This window comes from Paroedura picta, chromosome 18 (genome assembly GCF_049243985.1).
Source record: "Paroedura picta isolate Pp20150507F chromosome 18, Ppicta_v3.0, whole genome shotgun sequence".
Taxonomy (NCBI): Eukaryota; Metazoa; Chordata; class Lepidosauria; order Squamata; family Gekkonidae; genus Paroedura; species Paroedura picta.
In genome coordinates, this window is record NC_135386.1 from 18,470,216 (window position 1) to 18,489,634 (window position 19,419).

The 19,419-nt window shown below is 57.5% G+C and overlaps 2 protein-coding genes across 5 annotated transcripts in view; one reads left to right on the forward strand and one right to left on the reverse strand.

The window, feature by feature from the left end:
* The window catches only part of CORO2B (coronin 2B), a 33,466-nt gene extending 22,984 nt beyond the window's left edge, over positions 1 to 10,482 (forward strand). For 3 of the 4 annotated variants that reach the window (XM_077317303.1, XM_077317304.1, XM_077317305.1), the window contains exons 4-12: positions 2,415 to 2,564; positions 3,331 to 3,495; positions 3,859 to 3,975; positions 4,779 to 4,883; positions 5,553 to 5,649; positions 5,828 to 5,940; positions 6,404 to 6,494; positions 6,867 to 7,006; positions 7,471 to 10,482. In XM_077317303.1, coding sequence (XP_077173418.1) covers positions 2,415 to 2,564; positions 3,331 to 3,495; positions 3,859 to 3,975; positions 4,779 to 4,883; positions 5,553 to 5,649; positions 5,828 to 5,940; positions 6,404 to 6,494; positions 6,867 to 7,006; positions 7,471 to 7,608 — 1,116 coding nt within the window. In that variant the 3' untranslated portion in view covers positions 7,609 to 10,482. Of the gene's footprint in view, positions 1 to 96; positions 1,742 to 2,012; positions 2,151 to 2,414; positions 2,565 to 3,330; positions 3,496 to 3,858; positions 3,976 to 4,778; positions 4,884 to 5,552; positions 5,650 to 5,827; positions 5,941 to 6,403; positions 6,495 to 6,866; positions 7,007 to 7,470 lie in introns of those variants that run through there. The other variant, XM_077317302.1, reaches the window with a different exon arrangement.
* A 1,379-nt stretch (positions 10,483 to 11,861) lies between these two features.
* On the reverse strand, positions 11,862 to 19,396 carry ANP32A (acidic nuclear phosphoprotein 32 family member A). Its single transcript, XM_077317306.1, has 7 exons — positions 19,142 to 19,396; positions 15,836 to 15,985; positions 15,618 to 15,740; positions 14,598 to 14,799; positions 13,881 to 14,002; positions 13,443 to 13,503; positions 11,862 to 12,996 (listed from the first exon to the last, which is right to left on the reverse strand). The coding sequence occupies exons 1-7, from the start codon at positions 19,193 to 19,195 to the stop codon at positions 12,935 to 12,937; spliced, it is 774 nt and encodes a 257-aa protein (XP_077173421.1). The 5' UTR covers positions 19,196 to 19,396; the 3' UTR covers positions 11,862 to 12,934.
* Between the last annotated feature and the right edge of the window lie 23 nt (positions 19,397 to 19,419).

Sequence of the window (19,419 nt, forward strand, 5' to 3'; positions counted from 1 at the left end):
CTGGGAGCTAGAGGACCACGGGGGCTCCTAAATTCAAAGCTCGGTGTTCGTGCGGGTGCAGGGTGGGGGGGGGGGTATGTCTGCTGGGAATGGAGGGAATTCTTCTCTGCTCGTGCGGAGACATCTCCAGGCATCATGGAGGAGCTGTTTGGCTCACCCCTTCCTGGAGATCCCTGGAGCCTTCTTTGAGGACGGCTGGATGAAGAAAAGGGACAGGAAGATTTGGGGTGCTGGCTTTGCCCACAGCCTCCCTCCCCAAGAGAAAGACGGCTTAAAGTGCTGGGCACGGAGAGGCAGGAAAGGCAAAAGAAATCAAACGTATTTCCCCCCCAAGAGCCTCAAGGGCAAGCAGAAGTATTTCAGGCAGCTGCCAACCTTGTCTTACCTGCATGTGCTCAAGAGGTGCCTGGGATGGGATGGGGACGTGATAATTATTAGGTGTGGACGGGGCTGCTCATCTCATCCTGCCTGCAGCAGTCTGGCTTTGTGAGGGGGGGAGGGGGATGATGAGAGGAAAAGGGGCCTGCTGGGGGTGGCCCCCTTCACGACAGAACGCCTTCCCTCTTGGTCCTCACTGGCCACCTCCTCTAGGAGCATTTCGGCACTACACAAAAACATTTAACCCTCCATCACTTCTTCCCCGAATCTCAAGGAATTTCCAGGCCCTCCCCCTCCCCTCGCCTTGCTGCCGCCTACCTGCCCGCCCCCCCCCTCCTTCCTTCCTGCGGTTCTGCCACTGCAGCTGCAAATCTCTCTTGACCTTCAGAAGGTCGCATATCTGCAGCAGAGAGCAGGTGGGGCTTGGCAGCAGGGGCTGCTCCTAGCAGGCAGGGACGATCAGTCTGGCCAGAGCAGCCCCCAGTTCTCTCCCAGGCGGTCTTTTGCCTGTTCCCCCCCCCCTTTGTGGCACGGCATCCTCTCCCTCCCTCCCTCTCTGAAAATCTGTGCAAGGCTCTCAGCTCTTTGAAGGTTATAGAAAGGAGAGAGGGGTCTCTCTGGGGCCACCTGGCGGAGGGGAGAAAGATGGAGTGTGGATTTTCTATCACGATGCTTCCAGATTTACGCTCTTGGACACAATAAATGCTGAGCTCTTGCTTAAAGAATGTCTCGGTTTTCCTGTCTCCTCTGGGAAAGTCTGCTTGGTTCCTGACCCAATCCCCGGAGGCTCCTCCAGTAAAAGGGCCAGGCAGGCGGAGAGGGGAAAGACGCCCAAGAGAGCCTCTGTAGACAGGACAGATGTGTGAACTGGGAGGAAGGGAAGGGGGAGGCCTGGAGCAGCTGCAGGAGCTGCACAGCAAGCCCAGGGACGGTGCCCAAGCTGGGCTCCAGTGTCTCTCCCCCAAACGCTGCTGAAATAACAGGTGGTATAGTCCCCCCACCCAAATCTACATGGATTCTCTTGGGTAGGGCCAGTGGTCCATCCAGGCAGGCCTTCTGCTTCCCGCAGTCCTGAGCACTCCCAGGCAGGACAGGACGTGATCCCCTCTCCCAGGTATACTGCCTCAGAATGGGGAGGTTCCATTTGGGGACCAGGAGCGGCATGTCCTCAGTCCGCCTTCCTGCTTCTCTTGCATCCCGTGCCGACAACCTCCCGAAAGGAACTTCTGCCAAACTGAGGATGCTGGCTGCGGAAGATGGCCTGCCATACCACCTCGTCCCTGGGCCCGCACGCCAAGGCGCAGCCCCCCCTCCGCCTCCCCTTCCCGCTGCAATGATGTCATCGAGTCCTCGCATCCTCCAGGTTCTTTTTATAGCCTCTGCTGCAGATCTGTGCTGGCTGCAGCTGCCGGGTGCCTGGTCTCCTCCTTCCTGCTGGGAGCAGGGCTGTGTGTGTGTGTGTGGGGGGGGGGCACAGGGATGCTGGGGGGGCCTCTGAGCTGACCTGGCGCTGCCCAGAGGAGCCTTTAGCCCAAGGCTCCGGCCACACAGCTTGTCCCATCAGAGCCCAGAGGTTCTCCAAAGGGATATGATACTATTGGGGAGTATTGCCTGTGACATTCCCTGATCTCTAGACTGCGGACTCTGCGCTTCCCTCCTGCCACAAATTTGGTGCGTCTGGAAGGGGCTGCTGGACTCTGGCTCTTTGCGGCTGCTACGGACAGACTCTCACGGCCTCCCATCTTGATATCAGTCCTTTAAAATATTTATCGGTAAGAGCACCGGAACCAGAGGCTCGATCCCGTGGTTCAGTGGCCAGGCCCTCGAAAATTGAAATGTCTTCAAATGGGTCTGGAGGGTCAAAGGACAGCATCGATCTCACCTTCGTGGGCCTCCAAAATTTGGGGGCCACAGCTGAGTCTTGTGTCTTGGGCAGGCTGCGTTTGGGCTTCTTCCTTTGCTGGGTCAGGGTGCTGATGAGCACGGGTGCCTCTGGGCCTGTTTCCAAACCGCCTCTGTCTCTCCTTCCCTTCGAGGTCCGGATATGGGAAATCGCGGACGGCGGGCTGAAGCGCAACATGACGGAGGCCGTCCTGGAGCTGTACGGCCACAGCCGGCGTGTCGGCCTCATCGAATGGCACCCGACCACCAATAACATCCTCTTCAGCGCAGGTTACGACTACAAGGTGAGGGGGGCAGAGGCTCCCGGAGGGCTGGATCAGTGTAGGTTTAAAAGGATTTATGCGCCTCCTAGATTATGCTGGACTAGATGGACCACTGGTCTGATCCAGTAAGGTTCTTCTGATGTTCTTCTGAAGACCTTGGCCTCTGCCCTGTTGTTGGCCCTGCAGAGGAGGTAGTTGGCCCCTGTGTGAGACAGGATGCTGGACTAGATGGACCAATTGGTCTGACCCAGCAGGGCTCTTCTGATGTTCTTACCATGGGAAGGCCTCTCTGCCCTGTGGCTGGCCCTGCAGAAAAACTGATTGGTCCCTGTGTGGGATGGGAGGCTGGACTAGGTGGACCACTGGTCTGATCCAGTAAGGTTCTTCTGATGTTCTTCTGAAGACCTTAGCCTCTCTGCTCTGTTACTGGCTGTCCAGAGGAACTGGTTGGTCCCTGTGTGAGGCAGGATGCTGGACTAGATGGACCCCTGGTCTGATCCAGCAGGGCTCTCCTGATGTTCTTCTGAAGTCCTTGGCCTCTCTGCTCTGTTACTGGCTGTCCAGAGGAACAGGCTGGCCCCTGTGTGAGACAGGAGGCTGGACTAGATGGACCACTGGTCTGATCCAGTAAGGCTCTCCTGATGTTCTTCTGAAGACCTTGGCCTCTCTGCTCTGTTACTGGCTGTCCAGAGGAACTGGCTGGCCCCTGTGTGAGACAGGAGGCTGGACTAGATGGACCTTCACTGGGCTGATCCAGGGGGCTTCTCTTGCCTTCTTCTGCCCTCAGGTTCTCATCTGGAACCTGGACATCGGCGAGCCTGTGAAGATGATCGACTGCCACTCGGATGTCATCCTCTGCTTGTCCTTCAACACGGACGGGAGCTTGCTCGCCACCTCCTGCAAAGACAAGAAGCTGCGGGTGATAGAGCCTCGGTCGGGCAAAGTCCTCCAAGTAATTGCACTGCTTTGGTCCGAGCCAAGGGAGCGCTGGCCAATGTGGCGGGAGGGGATGAGATTTACACCGAGTTCCAAGCTTGAAAGAAAAAATTCACAAGTTGATGGGTGGATGGGCTACGACGCCAGTCTCTTGTTTGTCCCCCCCCTGCCCTGTTTCCCCTTTTTAATCTGTATAAGAATCTCTAATAAAATAAAAAGTCAACATGAGAAAACGGAGGGGAATGAATCGGATGTTGTCTTGGATGAAGTCCGATCTGAGTCCAAAGCATTTTGGGGGCCTGAACCCACCGTCGGCATCGGTTTGATTGGATCGGAACTCAGGCCCACCCCCGGCAGTGAACGTATTTTGCGTTTGCAGGAAGCCAACTGCAAGAACCACCGCGTGAACCGGGTCGTCTTCCTGGGGAACCTAAAGCGCCTTCTCACGACCGGCGTCTCGCGGTGGAACACCCGGCAGATTGCCCTCTGGGACCAGGTCAGGAGACCCTGTTGGAGGCCGAGCCGGTTTGATTCAGCTGCTTAAAGGATAAATAGCTTTATTGAGAACAGAGAAATGACTTTGTAAAGAGATACGGGAGGGAGGGAGAGTCCTAGCAGCCTGACTGACCAACTGTTCTTTCCCAATGCTCATGACTTATTAATTCCCTTATTAGTACTGACTTTTCTCCCTGATGCGTCTTCTAATTCAGTGGTCCCCAACCTTTCCGAGGCTGGGGACCGGCAGGGCATCGGGCCGCGCCCCCGCGGACCGCGCCCCCGCGGGCCACGCCCGCGGGTCGGGCCGCACCCGAGCCGCGCCCACGGGCCGCGCCCACGCCGCGCCCGCGGCTCGGGCCGCACCCGAGCCGCGCCCGCGAGCCACGCCCACGCCGCGCCCGGGCCGCACCCGAGCCGCGCCCGCGAGCCGCGCCCACGCCGCGCCCGCGGGCCGCGCCCGCGAGCCGCGCCCGCGGATCGGGCCGAGCGGGCGTGGCCCGCACGGGCGCGGCCCGGCCCTGATTCCCTCTCCCCGCCTCCCGCAGTAAGTAGCTTCCCGGGCCGCAAGCTTGCGGCCTGGGAAGTTTTTTACTGCTGGGGGGGGGGGGGGGGCGGGGAGAGGGAGCCGTGGCCCGGTGCCATGGCCTTTGCGGCCCGGCACCGGGCCGCGGCCCGCAGGTTGGGGACCACTGTTCTAATTAATACCTTCAGAATCCTACAAGAGTACAAGGCCTGATACAAGGTAAACAAGGGGAACCAATCCTATGAAAGGATGCTGATATCGCCCTCCTCTTCTTGTAGGAAGATCTATCCATGCCATTAATAGAAGAGGAGATCGACGGCCTCTCCGGGCTCCTGTTCCCCTTCTACGATGCCGACACGCACATGTTGTACTTAGCGGGCAAGGTGGGTACTCAGGTGGGCACAGGGGTGAAGGGGACCGTTCAGGGTAACTGCCTTCTCTCCCGGGGTCTGGCCTGCCTGGTCCATGGGGCATTTGGCCCTCTCCTCAGCTACTCCAGATTTACTCTGTGAGTTGGAAACAAACCAGCAAATTCCATACAAGTGATTTAAAAAGCATCCAGCAGTTCCTCGGGGGAGGCTAAGCAGGGAAGTCTTATGACTGTAGATTTGAAATTTGGATCCTGAGCTGAAGAGCTTGAATGGGCAGACCTGGAAGGGAGTGTCCTTGGGACCAGTTGGATGCATTCCTGTGTAAACGTCTGTGCAGCTTGGACGCTCACCTCTCCTCCTGCCTGGGCAATTCACCTGTAAATTCACATGCAAAGGATTTGCCATGTGGAAAAACGAGATTGCCCGGGGAGAGTCCTTTGAGCAGTGCTTATAGCAGGGGTAGTCAAACTGCGGCCCTCCAGATGTCCATGGACTACAATTCCCAGAAGCCCCTGCCAGCATTCGCTGGCAGGGGCTCCTGGGAATTGTAGTCCATGGACATCTGGAGGGCCGCAGTTTGACTACCCCTGGTTTATAGCGTCGGCCTCAGGAACCCCTGAGTGAGAATTGCTAAGTTACTCTGTGGGGCTCCACCTTGTCCCTGCTTGCTGTTCCCCCCAGGGAGACGGGAATATCCGCTACTACGAAATCAGCACAGAGAAGCCATATTTCACCTATCTCATGGAGTTCCGCTCCCCAGCCCCACAGAAGGGCCTCGGTAAGGGTGTGTGTGTGTGTTGTGTGAACAGGTTTTGTGCTGTGCGCATGGTCTCTCTGAGGCTCCTTCCCAGCCCTTCGTGACTCCGTGGGGAGGCAAGAGAACGGCTGGGGTACGGGGCCCTCTCAGAGGGGCTTCCTCTGCAAAAAGACGCACGTCCTTAAAACCCTTTTTGCAGGGGTGATGCCAAAGCACGGCCTGGACGTGTCCGCCTGCGAGGTCTTCCGCTTCTACAAGCTGATTACCGTCAAAGGGCTGATTGAGCCAATCTCCATGATTGTCCCCAGGCGGGTGAGTAACCCGGGTCCCTCCCCCCCTCCTGAAAGTTTGGCCCTTTACGAAGCCCAGTTCTGAGCCAGCTTTTGCAGGCAAGCTCCATTTTATACCCAGCTCAATCCGGCCCTCTTTCGCCCTCCTCCCTCTGGGCTCAGTTCGGAGCACAACCGAAGCGAAGGAAATGAATCTGTCAAAACTGGGGAGGAAATGGGCAGATGCCGTCAACGGGGACTGCGGCACCACGCTCCCCCATCTCCTCCCAGGCACGGAGGGGCCTTTGCAGTGGGGCATCTGCCCCTACAGAGTGGTCTCCCATGTTCCCAGACCACAGAAGGACATGCCACTCTCAGGGGCAGGATGATAGGCCTCCCGAATTCCCCACTGCATTGTATCTGTGGTGTGGCTGCCCACAAATCTTACACCTTGCATACAACTCTGTGGGCCTGACTCAGGCTGGTCTTTGTCCTCTCCGTTCTAGTCGGAAACGTACCAAGAGGATATTTATCCCATGACGCCGGGAACTGAACCAGCCCTCACCCCCGACGAATGGCTGAACGGGACCAACAGAGGTACTCGTTGCATTTTAGAAACACACGGCCTCATCTGCTCGTTTCGAGAATCTAATATGAAAACACGTCAGGATTTGAGCAGAATGCAGCGGCAGGCGTGAATTCCCACCCCAGAATAGGGATGCCAGCCTCCAGGCGGCACTGGGGATCTCCCGGAATTACAGCTCATCTCCAGACTGCGGAGGAAATAAGAAAATGGGACAGGAGAGAAGAGAAATAGGCCTAATTTCCTGAGGGAATTCTAGAACAGAGAGGAGGAGGGACAGGTGCCAGCCCAGCTCCTGAGCCCAGGAGATGCCCCTACGTGAGGCGGGAGGGAACATTTCCTGCCCTTTGCAGCATCTCTTGACTTCTTCCTCTCTCTCCCAAAAGACCCCATCCTGATGTCCTTGAAGGAAGGCTACAAGAGAACCTCCAAAGCCATTTTCAAGGCCCCCGTCCGGGAGAAGAGGAGCGTCGTCGTGAATGGGATAGATCTCTTGGAAAACGTGCCGCCCAGGACAGAAAACGAGGTCAGGAAGCCAAGAACGGTTCTCTCGCCGGCTTCTACACCGGGCGTGTGTCTTTTCATTCTTAACCGCCTGATTCTCCAAGCTGGGCCCTGGGGCTTTGCGAGAGCATCAAGGACTTTGTAGGGCCAGGAAGGCAGAGGGCCAAAACACCCAAGCCCTCTTCCGGTCCTCTTTGCCCCCTTACTAACAGCACAGCAGTCCATTTACGCAGCTCCGGGGTCCCAAGCTAATACAGCCAAGCGTGGTGTGGCGGTTAAGAGCAGCGCTACGAATCTGGAGAACTGGGCTGGATTCCCCACTCCTCCTCTACAGGCAGGCAGCTGGGTGATCCTGGTCAAGTCACAGTTCCCTCAGAGCTCTCTCTCCCCCACCTCCCTCACAGGGGGTCTGCTGCGGGGAGAGGAAGGGAAGGCGAATGGAAGCCCCTTTGAGACTCCTTCTCTCTTTTTCTCTTCCGCCTTCAGCTCCTGCGGATGTTCTTCCGGCAGCAGGACGAGATCCGGCGGCTGAAGGGGGAACTGTCGCAGAAGGACATCAAAATCCGGCAGCTGCAACTGGAGCTGAAAAACCTGCGCAATTGCCCGAAGAACAATGAACTCTAGAGGATACCGTCCTCAAACAAACTTTGTTTTTATCCAGTCTCTCATCCTTCCGTCTCCGCATAACGCAGGAGACGAAGCGGAGACGGCTGCAACTAGCCCCGAGTTCACTGGAAAGCTTCTCTTAGGGTCTTTTCCTCGCACTAAAAAGATGCTCCCCCCCCACCCCCCACTCCCGATAGAGCTGAGAATGACGGCAGGAAGGAGGACGAGGCTTCTTCTTACATCCCAGTGTCTCCTGGAGTAACTAGAAGAGTCGATTTTGTTTCTCCGTGCTGGAGGACAAAATCAAGGGATTCACCAAAGGGCACAGGTTTTAATGTACACCTGAAAGTTTTGGAGGAGGGAGAGTGCAAATGCACACTCTGAAGAAGGCGACTGGATTGGTTACACGAGCATACACCCCCCCCCCATTTCCTATGCAAAGTGTGACTGGAAAACACACAAACACTGGGTAGAAAAACTGGAATGCGAGGAAGCTACAAGGAAGAGCAAAGCACGGATTGTCCTGGGAAGGGCGAAAGGCCTGCAGAGGCCAAGAACCTTGAAATGTTGTCCAGGGTGCTGGAGGGGGGAGGGAGAAGGAGGTGGCAGCATGAATTGTGCCCTGCTTCCTTGCTGACCCCAAGCATTCCCCCCCCAACACACACCCATGCTTGCTGCTCATACAGTCAGGCTGGCCCTGCTGTGATGGAGAAGGCCACTGAGAACGTACGTTGGATCGGCCCAGCAAGGGTCCACCTAATCCAGCATCCTGTTCCGTACAGCGGCCAGACGGCTCCTCCAGAGGGTCAAGGGCAGGGTGCCAAGCCCATCCCCTGATGTTGCCTCCTGGCTCTGGGATCCAGAGGTTTAGTGCTTCTGAATGTGGAGGGTCTCCTCAGCCACCGTAGCCAGTAGCCACGGGCAAGCAGGGGTCCAGCTGCATTCACCAGGGGCTTCCCTTTGCAAGCAGGATGAGGCCGGAGAGTGGTGATGCCTCCCCGTTCCCCCTGGCTGTGCAGGTACTACACAAACCCTGTCTTTCCGCTAGAGCAGGGGTGGCCAAACTGGGGCTCTCCAGACGTCCATGGACTGCAATTCCCATGAGCCCCTGCCAGCATGCACAGGTCTCCAACATGGTGCCCAAAGGCACCATAGTCGCTGCTGACTATTTTTTGAGAGTGCGTGGGCGGGGCTTCTGCCGAGCAGGGCTTCTGATTGGCTGTGCAGATTTCAAAGGCATCCTGTCGGAACACGTTTGAAGAGCTGCTTGAGTTACACATAACCTCGCTCCTTGCCTTTTGGTGATTGAGTGAGGCTCCGCCTCCCATGGCAGCCATTTTGTGCTTGTGCCCTCCCCCCCCTGGGGTCCTGCTTCAGAACTCCAAAGGCCCCTGTGGGCTCAAAAGGGCTGGGGATTCCCAGCCCTAGAGAAGACGTAATCTCTCACACTCCGTCGCAGAAGTTCTACCCAGAGACTACATTTGAAGATGGAGGAAAAACAGTGTTCAGATTCCAACGCTTGGTTTGCCAGCTCGTGGAAAGGCCCCCGCTCATTCCTGAAGCCATTTTCTCTTGCATTTCTTAGGGTGGGGCTGACTGCCGGTGGACTGAGCCTCCGGGTTCCTTCCTCGCTGGGAGAGGCCAGTGGCACCTTTAAAACCAACACACAGATCTTCAGAGACATACCTAGTTTGGTAGGCCATGCACGTGAAGGAGGACAAGAGTTGGATCTTCTATGCCACTTTTCTCTACCCAAAGGAGTCTCAAAGGGGCTTACAGTCGCCTTCTCTTCCTCTTCCCACAAGAGACACCCTGTGAGGGAGGTCAGGCTGAGAGCCCTGAGATTACTGAAGAAGAAGAAGAGTTGGTTCTTAGATGCTGCTTTTCTCTACCCGGAGGAGTCTCAAAGGGGCTTACATTCACCTTCCCTTTCCTCTCCCAGAATAAAACTTGGTTGGGTGCTGCTGGATCCAAACTTTTGTTCTGTGGCTTCAAACCAGCAAGGCGACCCACCTGAACCTCTCTTCCTTGCTGGTCACCAATCAAACAAAGCTTTCACCGGCCACCTGTTCTTTGAGCCTGGGGTCCCCTTGAAGACCAAAGTATAACCTTTTGTGTACATGCACGTGCATGCACACGAAGGGTTATACCTTGAATAAAATTTGGTTGATCTTCAAGGTGCCCCGGTCTCTGACTTTGTCCTACTGCTCCAGACTAACACAGGGACCCACCTGAAACAATGAACCTTTGTCCTCCCCTACTGTACAGTTGTACAACACACACTGGTGGCTTTCACCTGTAGGATTCGGGCAGCTAAAATAGCTCTGGATTGGCAAGAACCCAGCTCCAGAGTCCCTCAAGTGAGGGCAGTTTTCGAGCCGAGGGTTTTAAAACACCTGGCTCAGACTGAATGCAGGTGTGCATACAGAGGTTTCCCCCCCAAAAAAAATGCTTCCTAGTAGATCTGTCTTGAGTGGATGAGCACAGCAGCTGGGGCTGGGTGGGTAGGAGAAGACAGCGAGGCCTGAGGACAGCCCCCCCCCCTCCCTGCAAGCCACAAGGACTCAGATACCTGGCCCAGTGGTCGAGTACTGTGGATCGTTTCTGGATGGGGCAGGCGGGGGCTCCAGCACCTCCCGGGCCGAGAACGCCCCCCCCCCCCCCGCAAAAGGCTCCTCCTTCTGTCTAGAAGCCCGGCTCTTCTTCCCAGGTGGCCAAAAGGGTGTCCCGTTTGCTGCCCGCTCCCTCTCTTCCCCTCCTGCTCCCGGCCATGCTGAGGGGTGTTCCGTGCCTAAAGCTCCCTACCCCGGTTCCCCCTCAGCAATCTCTCTTTCTCTCGCTTCTAATTTATGCTGCCACACAAATAGTGACAAAATTAAAACGTTAAAGATACCAAGGTGGCCTCTGGTGACATCTTTTACTTTTTGTGCCGGGCGAAGGGGGACCCAGGGAGACCCAGGGACAGATGTCAGGATCCTTGGAGGAAGAGGGGTGCCCCCCCCCGGCAGGGCTCCTGTGCCAGGGCCTCCTCTCCTTTTAAAATGTCATCCTGGCCCATGGATCGCAGGCACTTACTTTAAGCTGGGCCTTGAGCGCTAATCCACATCTCTGCTGCCAACATGGCCTCTCTGGACCAGTCTGAAGATCCACATCTCATCTGCGAGGGCTGGTGGGGTTCGAATCTCTTGCTCAGCCAGGGAAGCCTGCCTTGGGCATGTCCCAGCCTCACTGGGGAGGGAGCTGTTGGGAGGGCAGGAGAATACGAAAAGCCACTCCAAGTACCATCTGGGCGATATAAATAGAAAATTCGCATAGCAAGGAGCCTCCCTTTCGCAAGTAATTCCGCCTCGGTGAAAGGAAAGGCGTGGGGCAAGTGAACTTCCATGGTGACTTTGCTCTGGGATCCGGTGTGCCTGTTTGTGAATTACCATGAAGTTGCCTCCGATTGGTGGTGCCGCTATGAACCGCTGACCTCCACAAGATCCACTGGGAAGAGGGGTGCTCTCGTCCTGCATACGGAGGGTCCTCCCGGCTTCCTTGAGCCTGCTCATCGCTCTCTGCCGCCTCTTCCCGTGACTCTGAGCTGCCACGCGGAGGTACAAGCGGCCTTCATCGACGTGCTTTGCCTGTTGTGGCTGCACAACCGAACAAATGCCTACTGCGTTATTTAAAACAGGGCTAAAAGGGATCGGGGCATCATCGGAAAAAAACAAATACAAACGCAAGGGCAGGCGGTAGGTCCTCACCTGGCCCCTTTCTCCTCCAATAAGCCACAGGGCGGGAGGGGAAATTGTATAAAAAGATTTATTGAAATTCATCAATGGCAAACAAGACATCTGAATCAAAAGTTTGGCTCTGGGTGGGGGGCGGGGGAGTTGTGATGGGGGTGGGTCTCTTTCGTTTTTTACAGATGAGATACTGATGAGGACAAATAAAATCACGTCCGGCGCTACGGCTGAAGAGGGATATGAAAGTAAAACTGTACATACATCTAGGAACTTTGCAGCCCACTCAACCGGCTACATAAGAAAATACAACTTTTAGTATTCGCATTCCGTGCTTGAGTGTACGAAAAAAGGACACCCCCCCCCCCCACCCAGCCCAGACTTGACATGCGCCAGTTTCTCCCTCTGGCATTTAAAGGTTTGCAAAAATCCTCAGCATATCAAGAACGCAGAAGTGCAAACAAGAGTCTCGTCGCTTAAAATACCAACCAAGTGTTATTATATTTATATATCGTATTTTACAGACCAAAATAGAACACACCTTAATTAAAAGGGTTCAGACATCTCCTTTTTTTTATTACAACGGTCAAATGCAGCTCACCAGTGAAAGGAAAGTTCGAAACACTTTTTATAGATATTTATAGAAGATAGATATTTTCATGACTGCCGCTCGCAGAAGGGCCGGCTCTCTCTACCCTACATAAAAAGCAAGAGCTCAGCCCGCCGGGGACCATCTCCCGCACAAGACCCGATAAAAGGAAACGGCAGCTGTACAAAAAGGGCCAGGCTCCTGCAGCACTCCCCCCCACTCCAGCGTCCTGTGCCCCAACAGAGAGGCAGGGAAGGAGAAGCATGGTGGGGGACCCACAAGAGATTTCCAAAGTCACCCCCAAACCAAATAAAAAGGGGGAAAAAAGGAAATATATATATATATTTGGTCACTATTTACAAACAGGAAAGTAAAAAGAGGCCTACAGGAAATACAGAGAGGGACCCTTTGCTAGCTTGTGTTCTGGAAGGGGCAGTCATTGACAAACAGGCCACAAAGGAAAAGGTTTGGTAGGTTAAGATGCTGTTTGCAAGCAGCCCAGAATACTTTTGCTGCATCCAGAAGAGAAGCTGGGCCATGGGGGAGATGGGGTTTACTTACAATATACTCAGACTGGCAAAAGCTGTCCATCTAAGGGCCCAAGAGATCTCACCAAAGTCTCCCTTCGCATCACCCATGGAAATCTTCTTGCTCACCTTTCAAAATTTGTTTCCTAACCCTCACCCCCAAATTGTCCAAAATCTGGAAAGAAACAGAATTTTACCACTGGCTTTATATTTGCTACTATCGTGGAAACGGGAAGCAAACGGGAAGCAAAGATGGACACGAAAGAAAATTAGAAACCAAAACATGGAGTGGCAGGGGCTTTTTGTTCTTTTCTTAAAAACGGTATTTTAATTCTCTTGCCCACCCCAATGGTCGTTTCCCTCTTGACCCCACAGCAACATTACACTCCGGGGGTGGGTGGGAGGGGGGAGGGAGGGAGAAGTCCAGGATGGGGGAAATACAGGGTAGAAACAGTCAAATCACAATAGGAAACTGTGTTTTTCCAAAATAGGCTATTTTGAGCTTAATCTTCTTCGTCTCCCTCGTCGTCTGCCTCTCGTTTTCGCTTCTGCCCCCTTCCTTCATCTGCAGAAAGGAACGGCGAGGGAGGGTTATGGGTCTGCTCCCCCTCAACAAAGGCACTGGGGGTGACGTTGCCAGAAGCCCCAAAGCCTCCGTCACCCTCCCTAGCCCCACTACGGAGGAGAGGTCAACCAATGCCGTTAGGGCCTTCCCAGGGGCACGTAAGTACACTCCTTATTGGTCTCAAGCACGCAAATGGGACATCGTGATTTAGGAACAGGCTGAAGAAATATTGGCAGGAAGGGGATGCTACGTGAAAGTCGCCCCGAGATGGAGTGGGGGGCAGCAGATGTCTGTGAAGCAGCAGCCCCCCCCCCCCCGGGGAACTCTGAGGACTGACCCACTTGTCTGGCTTAGGGGCCAGAGGAATCTTCGGGGTTTGCCTTCATGAGAGAGCATGGTGGTGCTCGGGAGAAGAGCACCACCTCCCACCTGAGGTCTGCCCTTACCGGCTTCTTCCTCCTCCTCTTCCTCGTCTACTTCCCCATCGTTGTACCCTTCTTCATCCTCCTAACAGAAGACGGGGAGAGAAAGCAGGAAAGGCACGCTTAATTCTTATTCAGGATGCAACCCCACTGGCATAGCTATTCACAAACTCAATTTTGAAAGAGGGGGAAAGGTCAGCTTGAGGTGGTGCTGGGGAATCTGATCCTCATGTCTTTAAATGCCCCCCCCTCCCCGGCCCTCCCCAAGCAGCAAAATGCCTCTTCCCTCCCCCAGCTGGCTGTGCACTGCCTGGGAAGGGTATGGCAAGGGGGGGGGGAAGAGCCACTAAACAACTGATACTAAGGGATCAGCTGTTTGGAAGCTCTTTAAAATCTCATATCCCAAAAGTCGTCCCTCCCCCCCTGCATATCCCTAATCCACACCGGGCCTAAAATTCTTACCTCTTCTTCCCCGGTTACTTCCTCCTCCTCTTCCTCCTCCTCCTCCTCATCTTCTTCCTCCTCCTCTTCCTCCTCCTCCTCTTCGTCTTCTACTACCTGAGCATCGTCTTCATATTCCTCCCCTACAAAAAGCGGGCAGTCATGACTCGTTCGGCTGCCTATCGCTCGCAGGGGACTACAGGCGCCTGGCTTTCCACTGCTCTTTGGCAGGGTCGCAATGTGCCTCTTTTGAATCGACCTCCTACCCACACGTTTGGCCCAGGCTGCAAACATCTCAGAGGAGAAACCGTGACGGGGCAGCCTTCCCAGTCAGTCTGGGAACCGCAACCCAGACATGCTTCTCTCATCCACAGCCTCCTTCCTTCGTCACGCGAAGGGGAGCCGGTCCCTTGGATAGGACGCCTCCCGAGTCATGCTACATCTTTGTCATGCTTTGTGGTTTCCGCCCCCTGGACATTTGACATGACTTCTTCAGGGTAAGTCTCAGCATTGCTGCTGCAGCAAGGTCCTGTTTAATTCATTGCGCCTTGGAACAGTGCATGATGCTGCGCCCCATTCTTTGTTTCGGTCCTCAGGCTAGGCTGAGGGAGAAACCGGCTGAAGGTCACCCAGCAAGCTTCCATGAGAGAGCAGGGCCGACCCGGGCCCAGCCCCCAAGCGGCACCGGCTACACCCCCCGCCCCAAACAAGGCCAAGGCCATCAAGCAAGCGTCGTACCGTCTTCATCTTCCTCCTCCTCGTCCTCGAGGCCTTCCACGTAGCCCTCGGCGTCAGAATCCGGGGCCTCCTTGTCATCCCGGTCGTAGCCGTCCAGGTACGTGAGTTGGGGGAGGAGTTTGAAGACGTTGTCTCGGTAGTCGTTCAAATTGGTGACCTCACAGTTGAAAAGATCTAGGCTCTTCAGGTTTTCTAGTTTTTCCTGGAAGGCAAAAGAAAGGGGGGGGGGGCTACTTAGACCCCAGAAGCTACGTTCCCAGCGCAAGTGCACTGCTCCCCCAAACAGGTGGCAACGGCTGTTTCTTCACAGGGAGGCTCCCAGGGGCTCAAGTCTCTGCAGAGCTCCAGCTGGGCCCCGCGGCTGCTCGGAGATGCTGCAAACCTAGAGAATCTCAGGTGCTCACCCCAAAGACCGGCTGCCCTGCCCATCCTCCACTCCCACCCTGCAGCTGGCCGCTAGAGGCAGCTGTGGCCAGTGGGCCGCTGGACCAAAAGAGGTCACCCTCCATGACACGGCCCACAGGATCCCACCCAGATGCCGGCTGACGAGAAAGTATTCTGACGCCGCCCACAGCGGCTGGGAGGAGGTCACAGCACAGCCAAGGAAACATATTCATTTTCCACGAAAGGCTATTAAAGTTGGGTCCCCTCCTCACCCCGTCACAGGCAACCTGTGGAGTAGATGGCAGCTGGGAGAGCTCTATGAGAACCTGTCTGTGAAACTGTGACTAGGCCAAGGTCACCCAGCTGGCTGCTTGTGGAGGAAGGGGGGATACAAACCCAGATCTCCAAATTAGAGGCCTAAACTGCTACACTGGCCCTTGTTGACCAGGACACCCTCCCCACACACACACACGCAGGAGGGGAGTGGAGGGGAGGACTCCAGAGGCCCACAGCCAGGCAGAGGGGCTTGCGTCAAAACAGGGGTGGGTCTCTTGAAGCTTCAGGCAGTTGAGTTCCAGCCCCACCCCACTGTGGTCCCAGCATGCGTCCCCTCAAGTCCACTCTGCACACACTTACCAGTGGTTCTATGGTGCTGAGATCCTTGATTTTGTTGCCGCTTAGATTTAGATGCGTGAGGTTTGGACATTTCTCTGCCAAGACTTCCAGCCCGCCTGAGATTCTGTTGTCACTCAACTCGAGCTGCGAGGGAGAAAGTGTGGCTCTTTGGTCACAAGGGCAGCCCAGCCTCCCCGGCACAAGGCCCTCTTGGACGCAGGAGCGGAGGAGCCACCTACCTTCTTGAGTTTGTTTAACTTTGGTAAGTTTGCAACGGAGGAGAGGCAGACGTTGATTGTACTTAAGAATTCCAGCTCTTCAAACTCATCCGTGAGGCCTTCGATTTTGCCTTCGTTCGACCTGCAGTTGTCAAGCACAAGTTCCTTAACCTGGAGAAGAAAAGGGATCCAAATAAAGATATGAGGTGCTGAATGAGTCTCCAGAAAAACTGGCAACATTCCCTTTTTCCTTCTCAAGGAGAGGATTCCAGCAGCCAGTTCTAGAACTCTGAGGTTTTCATTGACCCCTAACAGTATTACTAGTAATATTAGGACGTATTTCTGTGCAAAGGCTGATTTGCACAACCCATAATAGTCTTGGCAGCACCAATGCCATTCTTGTTGCTTCGCTCAGGCGGACATGACGGCCTTTGTGTTGGGTCTGCAGATGCCCTCGTGCAGGGGGGGCAACTCTGTGGCTCTCCAGATGTCCATGGACTACAATTCCCATGAGCCCCTGCCAGCTAGTTCTTATACCCCGCTTTTCAGTCCCTAAAGGAGACTCCAAGCGGCTTACAGGCACTTTCCCTTCCTCTCCCCACAGCAGACATGCGAGGCAGGTCGGGTTGAGAGAGCTCGGAGAGAGCAGTGACTGGCCCAAGGTCCCCCAGCTGGCTGCACATGGAGGAGGAATGGTGGGAAGTCAAATCCAGTTCTCCACATTAGAAGCTGCTGCCCTGAATCATGACACCAGGCTGGCTCCCCCTGGGATCTCAGGCCACAGTCTGAGGCAGTCCTTTTAGCAGGAGATGCCAGGGACTGAGTTGGGAGCTTCTGCCACGGTGGCACGGCCCCTTTACCCCCTGGCCCGAAGCAGGCCAAACACCCTTTGAAGAGGGCTGGTTATTACAAGCCCCCTTCCCCGATCACTGCTCAGCACTGTGCAAGCATTTTGGGTCCTCTGGCATCCCGGCAGGAGGGGGAAAGGGAGCCAGACCCTCTGGGTGCCTCCTGTCAGATAAGCCCCTGGCTGAAAGAGACGATGGGCAACCTTATGAAGGACTTAGAGAAAGCAAGTCAAGGACAACCCAACCTCTGCCGCTCTCAAAGTTTGCTGCCTCCCCCCGTAACCGACTCCACTGCATACGCCCCCTTGCAATTTTCTTGTCTGCCAAGCAAAAACCGGCATGGTTCAGAGTCACCTCTGTTTTGCAGGCTCTGCTAAACCCAGTGGAAAGTGTCAGATTCGCATCAGATTTTTTTAAAAAGCCCTGCAGCCAAGACCCTCCCATCCGGCAGGGATGGGATTCTCCCCCTGGAGCGCAGAAGGAGCCCTCCCAGCGGCCGGGGGGGGGGCAGATGGCGGAAGGGCTGCATTGAGCACAGCTGGGGACACCTTGCTGGCTCAGCAGAAGGAAGGTCACTGGAGAGAAACCCAACCACGATCGCAGGCTGGCAAGGAAATAAGTGCTCCGCAGAAGGTACGGGAGCCATGGCTGATTCCGAGCCGTCCGCCGTGGCCTGCCCAGACAGCAGGAGCAGCAAATGACAGAAGCCCACCCCCCACCCAGACACATTTTGCCCCCCTTTGGAGGGGGCAAAGGCCTCCGCTTGCGAAAACTCAGCAGTGCCAGGATGGGCAGCTTTGGTGCGGTGGGCCAAGCAGGGCTCCCGGGGTGCCCATGGCCCACAATTCCCACAGGCATGCTGGCAGGGCTCAGCACCAGTCTGTGGGCATCTGGAGAGGCCAACCAAGGGCCTCACCCCTACTGTGGGGCTACCCTGTGGTCCCTCTGCACCCCACCCTCCTCTCCAGAGGACATCTGAGGTTGTGCTCCCCAGGTGCCAGCAGGGTGTCACGGTTAAAACCTCGTCCTCGGATCCGGAAGCCCCGGGTTCGAATCCTCCCTCTGCCGCGGAAGCCTGCTCAGGGACCTTGGCCAAAGGCCCGGTGGGCCTCCCAGGTATGAGGGCAGCCCTGCTGGGCAGAGCCCGCCGGTCCACAAACCGGGGCGGGGGGGGGGCGGGTTCTTGGCCGCAGGGCCGGTCGGGGCTCCCGGCGTCTCACCTGGCCGCGCCCGCTCCAAGCCGCCTCCCGCAAGGCTCCGCGGAACCCAGCCCGGGCGCAGCGGCGTCGGGCAGGGCGGCTGGAGGGACTCCGCCGCCGACGCCGCCTCCTCCTCCCGGGCGCCCCGGCCACAAAATGGCAGCTCCGGCGCGCGACGTCTCTCCGCTCGGCTCCGCCCCGGCTGGGAGGGAAGGAGGGCGGGCGGGGGACCCCCGTGGGGGCGGGGGGGGGCAGGCGCTGGCCGGGGCGCGCGGAGCCCTCGGGGGGCGGGAGGGGGCGGGAGGCGCGGACCCCCCCCAAGCCCGGCAGCCTCGCCCCGCGCCCCCCCCCCCCCCCGCCTGGCCTGGCCTCGCCTGCCGCTTCTCGACGGGGAAGATGGCGCCGCCGTGTCCTACTTCGGGGCCAGCGGCGGAGGCGGAGGCAGAGGCACGCACGCAGCCAGGCAGCCAGGCAGGCAGCCGGGGAGACCGCATGGGCGGCGGCGGCGGCTGCGTCGGGCGAGGAGAGGTGCTGCCGTCCGCGGGCCCCGTAGGCTTACATAACCGGCCCGGCCGTCCGCGGGCGACACTCCCGAGGCCACCGAGGCCCGGAGGCGCCGGGGCGGGAGGGCGGGTGGGCGGCGGCGGCCTTGGCCGGGCCTCCCTCCCCCCTCCCCGGCCAAAGTTTGGGGCTGGCGCCGACGGCGGCCTCCCGGGCGCGGACGGGGTGGGGAAAGGGGCAGGGGAGCCCCGCCGAACAGCCCCTTCCACTCCCCGCCCCCCCCCCCGGGCGCAAAACAACAACTCCGGGGCGGAGCGGGAGGGCGGGAGAGAAAGGGCGCGTGCATGAGCTCGCCAAAGTTGCAAATATGGAGTCCGCGGAGGCCCCTCGCCCCGGCGCCCCCCCTCGCCCGCCCCGGCCCCACCGCGGCGCCCGCTCGACGGACGCGCTTTCGAGGGGCTAGATGGCGAGGCGCCTCCCGCCGTTCCCCCCGAGGGCCGCCCGCCCGGACAGGCGCAGGGACCTCTTCCTCCCGCCCGGGGTGTGTGTGTGTGTGTGTGTGTGCGTCCGGGGAGGGGAGGCGTGCACCTGTGGGGAGCCCCCCACCCCCCTGCCTGCAGATGCTCGCGCGCCTCCCCGGCCAGCCAGCCCCGCGCTGGACGCTCCGTGGGCCCCGTCAAGGGCAGCAGCGGCAGCGGCGGCAGCCCCCGCGACGGCCACTGGCCCGGACGGCGCCCCCCGCTCGCTCTCTCCTCCCCCCGGTTGCCCCGGTGGCTCACGTCGGAGGGCGTCCTGTTCCGCAGCTCTAAGTGGATCCTTTTCTTCATGTCCATGTCCCCGGTTCCGCAGGGGGCCGGCTCCGTCTCCCGGCGCGGCGCTCCCGGTCCCGCTCCCGGATGGGCCCCGGTGGCGTCGGCGGTGCAAGGCAGGCGACCCCCCCTCCCGCCCCCCCAGCAGAGCCAGCGCGCGCCGCGGCCGAGAGGGACTTTGAGCGCTCAACCAGCTCGCCCGGGATCCCCCAACGCGGCCGACACGCGCGCACACTAGCCTGATCGCC